General features: G+C 37.9%; 1 protein-coding gene across 4 annotated transcripts in view; it reads right to left on the reverse strand.

Annotated features, from left to right (window-relative positions):
- Positions 1-484: 484 nt before the first annotated feature.
- Positions 485-14072, reverse strand: part of MAPK11 (mitogen-activated protein kinase 11) — a 34168-nt gene continuing 20580 nt past the window's right edge. The window contains exons 7-13 of one of the 4 annotated variants that reach the window (XM_082063417.1): positions 12261-12375; positions 12048-12137; positions 10405-10484; positions 6759-6837; positions 5137-5310; positions 1833-1912; positions 485-1188 (exon numbers count right to left, since the gene is read on the reverse strand). In XM_082063417.1, coding sequence (XP_081919543.1) covers positions 1839-1912; positions 5137-5310; positions 6759-6837; positions 10405-10484; positions 12048-12137; positions 12261-12375 — 612 coding nt within the window. In that variant the 3' untranslated portion in view covers positions 485-1188; positions 1833-1838. Of the gene's footprint in view, positions 1913-5136; positions 5311-6758; positions 6838-10404; positions 10485-12047; positions 12138-12260; positions 12376-14072 lie in introns of all 4 variants that reach the window. The other 3 variants (XM_082063416.1, XM_082063418.1, XM_082063419.1) reach the window with 3 other exon arrangements.

Genomic DNA, 14072 nt, shown 5'->3' on the forward strand with positions numbered 1-14072 from the left:
AGATTTCAGAGAAAATAAAGCACTAGGCTACTTTTCTGTTAACTGGTAAACAAACAAACCAAAAACACGTTTCAGACATGGGTAAGTGATTATTTTCATTAAACAGTCAGACAAGTCATTTAAGGATTTACAACTTTTTCACCTATTTTAGTCAGCATGAAATTCAGTCGTTGCATGGCCATTACAGGCCTCACCTTGCTTCATAGGAAGCCAGAGTAATGATGGCCTGGCAATTATTCAGAGGACTTGCAGGAAACCTACACAAGCATTTACTTTCAGATTAATATACCTTGCAGAAAGCTGAATACAAATGGTGAATTCTACTGGATGCAATATCAGATAACTGGCCAACATTACCAGCACCAGCCCACCACTCAATCCACAAACCAGGAGCACGTTTTCTAGGTGGAATGCTTATTTCTGTTTCTGAAAGGAGACATGAAACACTGTGTCAAGTATCTCTGAAAAATCAAAGTTCTTGGACTTCATTTTTCTAAATCTGTTTATTAAGAAAAAGCTTCTCTTTTTACATAGAAAAGATACAGAGGAAGGTAAATAAATGCAGTAGAATTCATTACCTCATGTAATAGCTGTACAATTGAATCCTAATGACAAAAGTTGCAGAAAACCTAAATAATATAAAAAGCCAGCCTCCAAAATGAGACTCTGACAGAGCGAGAACGAGACACAAAAATGAACAACAATGAACAACTGTGAACCACAAGTACATAGACAGACACAGCCAGTACACAAAGGGCCTCATGCCAAAGGGTATTCCTGTTTCAGTATTATGCCTTCAGTGGTGAAAGGAGATAAATTAAATTCTTTGAGACATTCAGATATCCACTGTATCTTGCAATGTATTATTTAATTTTTCAGCTTTTCAGAGCTGGAAAGCCTTTATTCACAAACAAATACTTAACTCTTCTTGTTTTGTCTTGTCTTCCAATGGCAGTTTATCAGATTATTTTCCCAAGGATTATGTGAAGGAAAATAAGACAATAAGGAATATTGAATTCAAGGCTGTGAACTGAACACTCTTGCACTGTCATCAGTCACTGCGTTTGCTGAAGCTTGTGGGAGGCTGCAGAGATCTGCCACAGTGCCTTCAGGGCAAATTCACCAGCACTCGGCTGATGGCGTGGTCAGGGGAACCATCGGGAACTAAAACGGTCTCACAACCTGGCACTGTGCAGATTAAAAAAAATATACACAGGGAAAATAATGAGAACAGACGCTTAAAATGGCAACAGAAGACAAAGATTTATTTTTACTGACTTTTAACTGATGTTAAGATCGATTGAGAGACATCCAGTAAATTTGTAAGACAACCACAGATATGACTACATATGCATATTCTGTCTATCTCACTACCACGCCCTCTCTTCATAAAGGCACTAGCTATAAATAATATGAAAATGGACAGATAAAATGCCAGGAAAAAAACTGATTGCTTGTATGGACTTCTCTGTTTATGTTTGTACACATTCATGCTTTAAATGTACAATTTAAAAATTAATTTAAAAAGTCATCTTTATTTTGGCAATACAACTGATAAAATGAAACATGCAGAACACACAGCGCAACAGAACTCAGTGCATAATTTTGTCAGAATGAAGCAGTTCATCACCCTTTGTGAGTTGGGAATACATTCATACTGCAAGGCAAATAAACCCCCACCAAAACCAGACAACATCTGGCTCCTGTATAACGCAACTGTTCTGCCGCATCTCCAGAATCTTTGGATAGTAAAATCTACATCTGACCACAGGTTAAATTGTACGGTTATATTTTAACAGTCTTCATAGTGCAGCAAAGCAAGACAGAACTGCCCGTGTTCACTGTTCTATCTCCAGGCTATCCATTTTCAAGTCGGGGGGTTTAAAGCTGATCACTTCTTCATAGGTAAGTTCTGTAGAGAGAGTGTAACAGAGAGAGAATAATTAAGCGATATTCTGTTCAAAAGAAAAGCATTCTAGACAAAACAGGTCTATGGATGCATGTGACTTGTAGTTTATAATTCCAGCCTCTTTAGAATCGTGATCCAAAAACAGACCGAATTCACCAGGAATCCTTCTGTTAACCTCAGATTATAAATTAAGACTCACAAATACTGTTATTGTACAATATGTCCATCCCTTCCAGCTAATTACTAAAACACAGGTCCTGAAATGGAAACATCAATTATGCTGTCAGATGTCCTGCCAAAATGACATAATAAAAGACAAAATGTAATGGAAAATGGAATTTTCAACAGCACACAAACAGGTTTTAAAACGTACGCTTGTAACTGCAGATTGTTCTTTATCATCTCTCAGTCAATTGCCTTCAACATAAATCCCTTGCAATTCTGTGCGAGTGCCTTGGGATCTAGTTTTTTAGTATATATATTTTATTGTAAACTTAAGGTACTCTTAAAAAAAAAAAAAGTTCTTTTGTCTTAGAAGCATGTAACAGTTCTATTTTCATCAAGAAAGGCTTAACTAGGAACATGGATTCCTTGCTATTTTACCCTGCTTTAGGAATAGCCCTTTATCTTTTCTTGCTGACAGTCATGTCCCATTTTGTGCCTTCCACAGTAATGGACTATGATGTCCATAGCTGCCTCCTATGTATTTTCTCAAGTTAGATATTGTATTTTAAAGGACCAAATCCTGTTCACACATAAATATATGGCTAACTTCCAGATCTGTTTTCCAAACACAGATGTTTAAATCGTATCAAACTTGTGCCTATTAGTTTGTCTACTAAATAGATCTGTCTGAGACAGCTGCTACACAGGCAAGCAGACCTCGCACTCCTCTAAAAAGTATGTAAAAATCTTTGGGCTGAATCTTGCATACACTCTGGTTGTTTTATGCTGTAGCATGTTGTACAGTGACCAGGGCGCCAGCCCCAGTGAAGGATTTCTCTGGAAGAAATTCTGCATGCAGAACCCCTGGGGCTGAGCGATTCGTTAGGTGACTCAGTGGTTGATCTGCAGCTATGAAGTAGCCACAGGCCAAAGCACAGGTAGGAGCTGGAGCGGTCCTGACGGAACTCGGATGAAATTGGATGCCTGGGACTGTATCAGAAATTATTCCCGCTCGCTATGCATTGTATGGTTATGAAGCTTCTTACCCAGTTCTCATGCCACCTGCTCAGCTGAGAGTGTATGAGGTATGTGCAAGCGGAGCAGCAGCTAAGGAGAGACAGCACATAGCATTCAACTCTGAATAGCATACTCCTGGCCTCTAGAATTTTGAAATATTTTCTAACTGATTAAACACGCCAGAAAGAAATTATGAGCTTGGGCACCTAGTGCACAATGGAGGCCAACAAAAGTCTTCAGTGCATAATGTATAAGACAAGGTGTCTGAAATCTCAGTTTACTTTGCTCAGTCTGTCTCCCTTAGGATCAAGCACCACTGATTTTTAATTTGAACAGAAAAAGAGGGGAAATATGCCATTGATACCTTGAGAAACCAGGTCAATATTTCATCAACAATACAAAAATTTTATGCAAATGGTGACCACGTCATCTTGCTCAAAAGTGACACATACTATCCTTGAAAAGTACACTTGCCAAAATAAAAATATGGCCAGGAGGAATGGTTGCATGTCCTGTGACAGTTTTGAGATTTTTGTCTCAAGCCTTTTTTCCTCACCCCCCGGCCCCAGTATAAATAAGGAATTTGACCTGTAGTTCCAGCAAGGACAGTCATGTAGAAAAATGTGATACTGCCCTTCCTAGAGAATTCACCTCCATGTCCTCATCTCAGTTCAGAAAGTGTTAAGCTAAGATTGCTCCTGAAATAATTTCAACGGAGTTTCATCACAAACAGAAATCAGCTTCGTGACTCGGAAATTGTTCAACTTTCCTGTTAAGGACTCAGTCAACTGAAAAAGTAGCAGAAAAAAATTGCCCACTGGTAAGTACAGCAGCAAATTGAACATGCCTCTCAATAAACAAGAAGCACGGGTGGTGGTGCATGCTGCCAGGTTTTGCAGAGGAGAGCATGTGGAAGGAATAAGTGATACCAGTCAACCCTTCTTGTTTGTACAGATACACTAGGCTTCTAGAAAACCCTTTCCAGGGCTCTAGGAGGTTGTTTTATTGTAGAGAGACCCATGACCCCACTCCTATTTTTCTTCAAGATGTATTTGCTATAGTCAGACTGCTTCTCTCCCCTGTAATGCCCAGGATAAAACATGGCACAAGTGGAAGGGCATGAGTAAGACATGAGAGGTCAGTATTTTTCATCATAAACCTACTATGTTGATTTTATTAAGCAAACCTTTCTGGAGTAAAAGTTATAGACTATACAAATAGAAACAGAAGAACATTTATTTTTAGAATACATATTTGATCTTAAGCCAAGGAAAGGACTTTATTGATAAACAGGAACAATAAGTTTTCTAGAACATTAATCTCAATTTAAAATGTCTAGTAAGGAATTTTTAGCAGAACATGTCCTCATCAGACAATGATGAAATTAAACTGTACTTTTCAGTACACTTGCAACTTAAACATTTAGCCATGTTTCTTCCGTGATACTGTAGTGCAATAGGATCATGATGCAAGCACGGAATTAACTAATAAAAAAAGGTTGTTGCAATATTTCTCAAGAATGGGTTTTTAGGGTGTCACTCCAAAGTAAAATCATCAACTCTCATCTCAAACAGGATCAACAGCATGGTTTATCTACTAATCCCAATTACGTGGCTACATGAAAAATGATTAGCTAAATACACATTTGTCTAAAAAACTTCCATTTTCGGTGGTGAACAAAGCTAGATCAGAATCCCAAATAGTGTCACTTACCGTAGGACAGCTACTTTAGCTGAGAATCTGACCTAGAAAACTAAAACTAAGACAGAATGCGTGGTTACCTGCTAACTCACATCACCTTTTAGTTAAGAGTAAACCCACTACAGAGAATGTAGTGAGATGATAGACCAGGGAAAGGGAGCAAAATCCAGAGAGGAAACACAACCCTTTCCATACCTCCCCTCCCACATGCATACAGGTGGACTTATCTTGTTTACCTGAGGCTTAAGCATTCAAATTGCTCTGGTTAGAAACAGAGGAAAACTGTCACTTAAGTAAAGTTTTGTCCTGCTGTGTGTATTAACTACCACACGTAATTCTGTTACCTTTCCATTCATCTATGGTTCGCTCCTTATTCTCTATTGACTCGTCATACAGCTCGGCTTCAGGTTCATCGTCTGGGTCATGATACTGTACAAAATATGGATGTGCAAGTGCTTCTGAGGCAGTAATTCTTTTATCGCTGTCTAGTATAAGCATCTTCTCAAGAAGATCTACAGCTATGGGAAAAAGAGAAACATGGTTCAATGCCAGAAGAGATTGTCTAGAAGTAAAAGAGAACACAACTGTTTACACACAATCTGTTCTCACTCACCATAAACACAGTTAACATTGTTGGCAAACCCATGAAATTTAGGCAATATACCAAACAAGTTTTGAAGATTTTATACTGTGAGTACAATTCTCAGAGCTGAAGGAAGCTTCTGGTTTGCTTACAGTGTGCACACAGGTCACGGAATCACAGAATGTTAGGCATTGGAAGGGACCTCGAAAGATCATCCAGTCCAATCCCCCTGCTGGAGCCATTACAGTCCATTTGTTATCAGATTCACCTTTACTGACATCCAATGCCTTAATTCTGAAAAGACCTCTGTGCTTAAAATTTAAATATCCTGTCTTGTGCATCATATGCTTAATTTAAATTACTTGAAGTAATTAAAAGTGTAATCTCACATTCCCAATTTTAAATTAGTTGCACCAATGAAATGATCAGATAAAAACTGCAAAGCAACTTTACAGGACCCAGCATAAAGAAAATAAGTTTGAAGTCAACAGTTGCAAAATATTAGAAAAAAGAAAGATCTGTAAGACTGAAATTGCTTTTAAATGGAAAGTTTATAATAACTATTTAAAATATGAAATAGAAATTTTCAGTGCTTTTATATAAGCACTGTGATTAATTTGCCTTTATGATATTAATACGTAGTATGCTGTCATGTACCTCATGCAAGTAAATCCTTTTTTTCTTTATAAACAGTTCACAGCTACTTGTATTTGTAAAAATAAAATAGTCTTTTAACACAGAAAGAATTCAAAACATTTTAACTCATAATACTTCCCTATCTTCAGTATTTTAATGTGCACTCAATGGAACCGACCAGGCACTGGAGCAAGATGACTCCAGTGACTCAAATGTCTCCTTTGCCATGTCATAAGAAACCGTTCAGAGAAACATCTCTTTTGCGCAGGCAGAGCCAATTGGTTAGACATAAAAACAATTGTGCAGGATCAGACTAAAGGTCTGTCTAGCCCAGTATCCGGTATCAACAATGGCTAATACATTTCTAGGAAATAATACTCAAAAGGGTCATTCTAACAGCTTCACTTCCTGGTACATTCTTCTGCTCACCAGCAATTTACAGCCCATGGCCTTCCTGAGCCAGAACTGATGTCTCTAGTCTAGACCCCACGACATTTATTTATTCCTGCTATATATAGCTGGCTTTTGCTTTTTATCCACAGAATATTTTCCTTTAGGAGGTTCCCATAATCTCCACCAGAAACAAAAAAACACAGGCTTCATGAAGAGAAAACAGTCTCGGGATGAAAGCTTAAGCAATGCTTTTCTCACTGGTCTGATCATTATTATGTGGGATGATATGGCAAAGGAAAGCTCGAGTTCCTGTGTTAGTGAAAGATATAAACTATATCCGTCTGACTTTCTTACCTAGTGGGTTTGCCCCACGGAATACTGCTTTCAAATCCTGTTGAGGCATATGTGGAAGAGATTCAATGTATTTTCTTGCCTAGAAATAAATCAATATACATACCACATGCAGAGAGGTTAATTTTTGCCCAGCAGTAACCATATCAACTCTAAAAAAACAGATGTAATATTCATTATGTTTTTTTATACATGGGAAACCTTATTTACATAAAAACATAATGTATGACTTTGTTTTAAACTCACTCCTGTATATTGCACAATAAGCAAGAGGTATATTTTCCTCTAAGGTTTATGTGTTAGCACACAGTTTTCAGCTACGCTTACTGGTTCAATGCAATATATCTCCAGGGAACACGAGCAGGTAACATTCAGCCAGAAACTGCAACCTAAATAATCTATCAGTTACCCTCAGCAAAGTGGTATCATCCAATCTGCGTTCTTCCCTCCTCTCTTCTGCCGAACAGTAGCTTCACTAACCAAAGAATAAATCCTGATACTCGCATGGCACAGATATTCAAATATTTAACAGAATTTATAGCTTGGCTTGTCATCACAGCTGTGAAAGACTGATCCAAACTCAGGTAGGAAAGGGCTGCCCTCATACTGGACCTACAATGTCAGCATGGAGTCTGACATTAGGTAAGTCACAAATTTCTTGGCTGAAGTAGACAGGCGAACATTTATCAGCAAGAGAAGAGGTTGAATGCTGGTCATGAGGGCTGGAGTTGGACAGAACAGGGAGTTCTGAAATGGAACAGGTAAATAAGAGGCAAATGGCTGTCCCCAAATCCATAGAAAACTCAGCTGGTCTTTGAACAAACCTCAATCCTTTAAAAACATGCTTGTGTTACAGGGACATCTCCTCGCACACTTGGCAATCCTGTTAGAAGGAGACTATCTGCAGGAGGCCAGCTAAGCATCCTTGGCCTGCTGAAGACTGCACAGGAAACAAAGGTGTTCACACTGGGCAGCTCCATGGCTTCACGGGAGATATGAGACTGAGAACTGGAACTATCTGCAGGATTGACCACCTCGGTGCATCATGAAGTGATTATAAAATGCTCTGACAGGTCATCTGTGCAATCCTACAGCCACGCTTGGGCAACAGACCCTGTTCTCTACAGTTTTCTCTGACATCATCTTAATTTCCGCAGCTACAATGAACTGATATAAAGTTATTTTAAATCATTACAAAGCAGTCTCTTTTCAAACTGTGTTCTAATTTAATGAGGCTAATCTATTTTTTTTTGGCCTTTTTAAGAGATGTAAGCATATTCTAACATAATTCTAGACTACCATTAGTGACACATTCCAGAGTCTTACTAAGAGAAGCAAATCCTCATGTGTTACGTCCCCACCTGTTAAAACTATATTAGCATTTTTCCTCTTCATTATGGGGGCTGACAGCAGAGCTTTCTAAGAGGATTATTATTTTTCTTAGCAGCTGTAGCTAGTCATGAAGAGAACAGTGTTTAAAGACTAGTCAAACACAGGCTTTGCTCCACCTATTTTATGCTCCTCAAGTTGGTGTGCAGCTCCCATCAGAGTTAAGTCTTCCAGGGCATTAGTTTATACATATGTATGAACAGCAGAGCCAAAGAGAGCTGTCACTCATTCTTGCACGGAAGATACGGACTAGAGTAGAAACAAGATGTAAATTTATCTTACGACAAACATCTGTGGATTTGTGGATTATTTGTTCCTGAATGGACATCAATTAACATCACTAATCCAAACATGACTGAACAACATACCCTCAGAATTATCTCCAACCTTGTCCAGAAGTCCTTTGAAAACAACATAGACCTATCAAAGTACACCTACCAACTCATCCCCTCTGCTTATATATTCATCACAGAAACCCAACCAATAGAATCTAAACATTTAAATTATCCTGAAAATAATGAAATGCAATCACTGTTTAAACCTATATTACTCCAAAAGACCAACAAATCAGCTCAGTAACTTGTGTTGAAATACCCCATGAGGTTGATCTTTTAGTTTCCAGTTCCTTAATCCTCCATTTATAACTGAGAATAGGCTTGGCATTTCAGAGAGCCTCTGATCTTGCTGTTAAGAGGATGGGAAAAACTGTCCAGGACTGCAAATTGCATTAAGAAATATCTAAACAATAAGGCCAAACTATAAGGTAAAGAAGAACTAGAATGACAGAACAGAATAGATACTCCCTTGCAAGAAGCAAGTATCTCCAAGTAGCTCCTCCAACCAGGCAGCAGCAGCCCAGAGGTGACCTCGCAACACTCCCATTCATTAACTTGCTTTTTGTGTTCTCTCTATGCTCTAAAGGTATAATTAACCCCAGTAAAACAGTTTAGGGATCTCAGTAGCTCACTGAGGTTTGCTCTGAAACACTACAAAATTAAACACAAAAGCAGATACTATCTCCAGTAAATATTTAAGGTGCTTAATCTCATAATCAAAAAGCTCACAAACTGACTACTTGTGGGCAAGCCAGACGTTTGTATACACTACTGCAAACTCGTTACTGCAAAAGCCGTAGGATCTCAATAAGACATCAAGGCTATACAAGGGCTTAGGTTTAGGACAGCACAGTCCAAGATTTGCTGATGGATCCAAGCCTTGGCACAAGGACTGATCCTCCTCCTGCCCTGGCCATCCCCAGGTGCTGGTACCCACAACCTCTCAGGCTGCGCGTTGACCTGCACTGATGAGGTTTCCTTATGCTGGGACCTTCCAGAAGTACAGCATTGCTCTGGCTCTCCTACTGTTCCTGCTTACTTAACCCACTGGTGTATTAAATTCAAAGAAACCCTATCAATATACACACATGAGCTGAAAAATTAGCCATTAGTATTAGACTGAGGTCTATATAGAAAATGTTTAAGAAAAAAGCTTCAGCTCAGGAGGTTTCTGTGTGCTGTTGTTTATCTGAATTTTTACATTGTGGCCATCACCTGCCTTTGTCAATCAACACCACATCTCATTCCTCAGCTGGATATCCATGGCTATTGCTTGAAGTGAATCCTTTAAGTGTAGCTTTAGCAGAACAACAAAGTGGGAATTGTTAATGTACTAGATTACTATCTTAAAGAAGTCACACAGAGTTGAAAAATCACACCTTTAACTACAGATATTATCATGAAAGTGAACCTCACACAAGAATTCAAAAACATGAATAAATATGAATTTCAAATTAGGGATCCAAATAAGAGCGTTTATGCAGAACACACATTATTTGATTCTGATATATCTGATTAGATCCCTTACAACAACAGAAAGCATAGAAGTTAAAGAGACATCAGATTCAATAACAAAAATATAATGCTCTGAGCTGACTGTAACTTGGAATTTTTTTATTTTCAGTATAGCAGTAAAATAAAAGATCATGCCGACCAAGTGCAAAACTCCTTTCAAAAACTGAGTACATGAGAACAAGTATAAAAAATAATCCAGCTGACAGTTAAGACATTTGGATACCTCTAAAAATAATATATTTTTAAATCATGCCAGTCTACTGACAAAAAAAAAAAAAAAAAAAGAGACATCACTTTGATATGTTTGCCCATTTTCAAATCAGAGTATCTGTGTAACACAACCAGTGACATATGATGCCAACTAGAAAAAAGATAGAAAGTCAGTTAACCAAATAAAGCTGTGAACTCACGTGTTCTGATGATATCTTCTTCAGAAGTTCAGGGCTGGGTGTGCCCACAACTTCCATTATTCTCTTTAGTTGATCAATATCTGCATTATTTCAGGGAAATAAAAACAGCACACGGTCCTTCTGGGTTTAAACAATTAATGAGCTTTCATGCAGATCGTTAAGATATTTAATACTATTCAGCAAGACAATTCCATCGTAGTCCATGGAAGGACACCAATTCATACCTGCTGAAGCCTAGTCCTGGAGTGTCAAATTCTCTGTTTGTACTAGAGGAATCTCTGTCAGGTGTGCTTGTATGTGAGAAAGGTGCATACAAAATATAGCTTCCCTGTCCCTGTTCCCCATTTAACATATTCCTCTGAAGCTTACTTTTAATAGCACATTTACGTTTCAGTGATCTGAAGGATTTCGGAAGAACTGCCTATTATAGCACATAAGGCTAGATTACTAACCTGAGGGCTGGTAAGTGGAAAATTCTCATTTGGCAGCTTTAAAAATCTGTTTTATATCACTCTCAAGACTAAAAATTTTAAAATGTTCATTTTTCATTGTCATATATGCCCTGTAAAGTACATTACCTTTCCTCCAGAGACTCAAGGTTATTTTACAGCTTTATTTAAACCGATGTAATCACAGAATTGTAGACAATATAATGGTAAAAACCATCTTATTTCTTGAAAACTACATGTATTGATTTTTCCAAATACCACATATCATGTAATCCAGCAGTCTGAAGCAGTCACCATCCAGATGATAAACATCTGGACAATGCCTGTGGTTACAACAGAGACTAATGATGCTAAGCACAATAGAAAGGCCAGTGGGGAGACCCGGTCACTCAGCTGTCTCTTGCAGGCAATTCTAGTGTCATGTTGTTTTGCACCTGGCAATATCTTAGTTTTAGCAGAAACCTTTGCTTTTGGAGGGGTTTCAAAGTAGTGAGAAATGTCAACATTTGGTACAGAAGAATGTGCCTCTGTTTCTTATGTTAAAAGCTTTTCCTGCTCTGATGTAGTTGTTTCCTCATTCCTGGTTGCCTGTTTTTCTTCAGTTTTCTTTTATTATTTTATGGCTCTTTTTTGTCTCCTGCCAGGGCAGCAAACACCAATGGAAATCCCTGATGCTCCAGCAGGGACCACAGCACAGCGCTGAAGAAAATGCTTCTGTGGCATTTCTAAAACTGCTGCATTTTTTATAACAGGATGCAATATGCCTATTAATTCACTTATTATCTAAAAGGTAATTTGTTCCTATTTTAGGAACTTTCAGCCTGAAAGCAGTTCTGTTTTTAAAAATTATATTAGCTGATCAAAAAATACTGCCTTTACTCAGCTTCAGTTTTAACATATGTTATTTCAGTAAGATGCACACATGGAAGAAATCTGCTCTGTTGTAACTAGGTTATTATTTAAATACTGATACACAACAAAGAGTAAATGTAACTTATCTTTGTTTAGAAACATCTGTTACTGTTTTTATTCCTACCAGTGGGTCTCATATTCAGCTGTCATATACACTAAACTGAAAGATTAGCAAAAATTGTTTACTGTTTTAAAGTTTATTACCTCAAAAACATTTCCATAGAAACACTCAAATAATTATATATATATAAAAAAAGGGAAGATTTACAGAGTATTTTATACATTTTATGTTAAGGATACAATCATCTCCTGGAAACAGAGCCTTCCCTTTCAGTAGCTCTGCCATGATGCATCCAACTGACCAGATGTCAACTGCCAAAAAATGGAGACAGAAACGTGTACAATGAATCAAAGAGATCCTCAAACAGAGTTGCCAGTCCGTTTAAAACTATCATTATATCCAGCTGTAGCAAAACGCAAGTCTTCACAGTTTACCTGTTTGATTGTAGTGCATCCAGTTTAACATAATTTCAGGAGCTCTGTACCATCTTGTTGCAACATATCCAGTCATTTCATCATCGGTTTGTCGAGCTAAGCCAAAGTCTAAAATCTACAGGGTAAAAAAGAATTAACAAAAAATTCCTTTTCACTTTTGTTACAGGTACTGATTTTCCTCCCTTACTTATTTCTGCATTTCTCCAGCAGCCCAAGTCCCTCAGCACTCAATACTGTGGACGAGTTCCTCTGCTCTCCCTCCTGTGGCCCTGCGGCCTACGGGGCTGCATCAGGATGCTGCCACTGCCACGAGCCTATTGAGCACTATTGCTATAAAAATGAAACGTTACCAAGTGGCAACGTTTGTGTAAAATGCCAACAGCAAGCACCGCTGGCCAATTAACACTGAAAGAGCACATGAGCTGATCACAAATCCACAGAATTTCTGCTGTTGCCCTCTCACGGCTACCTAACCACTGTTGCACACAGGTAGCACTTACCCAAATCATGCATCATTCTGATGCCATTAGGAGAGAAGCATATATCCTACATAACAAGGTAGATTTAAATCACATACCATCTGTTTTCGGTAGAACTCCCCCACCAAAACAACAAAGAAACTCTGTTTAGATACACACACTACTCACAGGATTGATAGCAAAAAGTTCCCCTCCATATGCTCTCCCTTGCTAAGTTTATATTGATGGTAAGCTATTTCAGCTAAATTTTTTCCTGCTCATTTCATTGCTGTTTTTTTATTAGTCTACTTCCCATTAATTATGGAGCTAAAAGGTACTCCTAACTCCAAGAGACACAGTTGCAAAAGGCTACAATCTGTGCCTCAGCACTATTCATTAAGACAGTCATCTAAGCTAGTTAGCATCTCTTCAAACAGAAATGTGAATTAAGATCAATGGCAACCTCCTGTGATGAGATCCAGGATTATTTATTAAGCTGATGGCTAATCCTTTTCATTGGGAGTAAGACAATTTTAAGAGTATCATTCAAAATTCTTCAGTTATAATCCAATTTAAAGATACAAAAAGCCTAAAGAAAAATATTGATATATAAATAACATATTAACATCTTCACTTCTAATACACTTTTAAAGCATTATTTGTTTCTTAAATAAGAAAAAATAAAAGTGTGAAGTAAACATGGTATGAATAACGGCTTGAAACTATAACACTAATGCAATTGTTTCGGCAATATTTTTCTTTAATGGCTGATCCCTTCTATCATATGTGTGCACACACGTTTTCCTTTTTTTTTTTTCCTCTAATTCCTTTTTGTTCATACTTGGAAATAACCACTAGTTTGTTGTATTAGAAAATAATTTGGCATCAGAAGAAATAAAGCTATAAATATACACAAAGCAAAGAGCAATGTAACAAATGCTAGGCAGTGAGGTGCACAGATACCATAATAATAGAGGAAAAAAACCCACAAAGGTCTCTTTTACTTACAGTACAAAAATACAGCACACATTTTAGAGTTCATGATCAGACCCAGATGACCCATAAAATTTCACAGATGCTGAACATACATGCATAAAGACATTAAAGGGATAATCATGAAACCTGGTGAGCATCTGCAAGTGTCGCTAAACCAAACAGGAACTACAGTTTCTCACCACAGATCTGGATTAGTGCGAGAACCTAACTGCACTGCTCTTATTCACTGTTGGGGTTTTTTTGCTGATCTCATAGTATTTGGAATCTTTTCTTAAATCCCTCACAGCTGGAATAAAGTGATTACATCAGAGTCTCTCAGGGAGAAAGATGTTTCTGGCTGTCATGGAGAAATGCTAAA

Source organism: Streptopelia decaocto, assembly GCF_964273445.1.
Source record: "Streptopelia decaocto genome assembly, chromosome: 1".
Lineage (NCBI taxonomy): Eukaryota > Metazoa > Chordata > Aves > Columbiformes > Columbidae > Streptopelia > Streptopelia decaocto.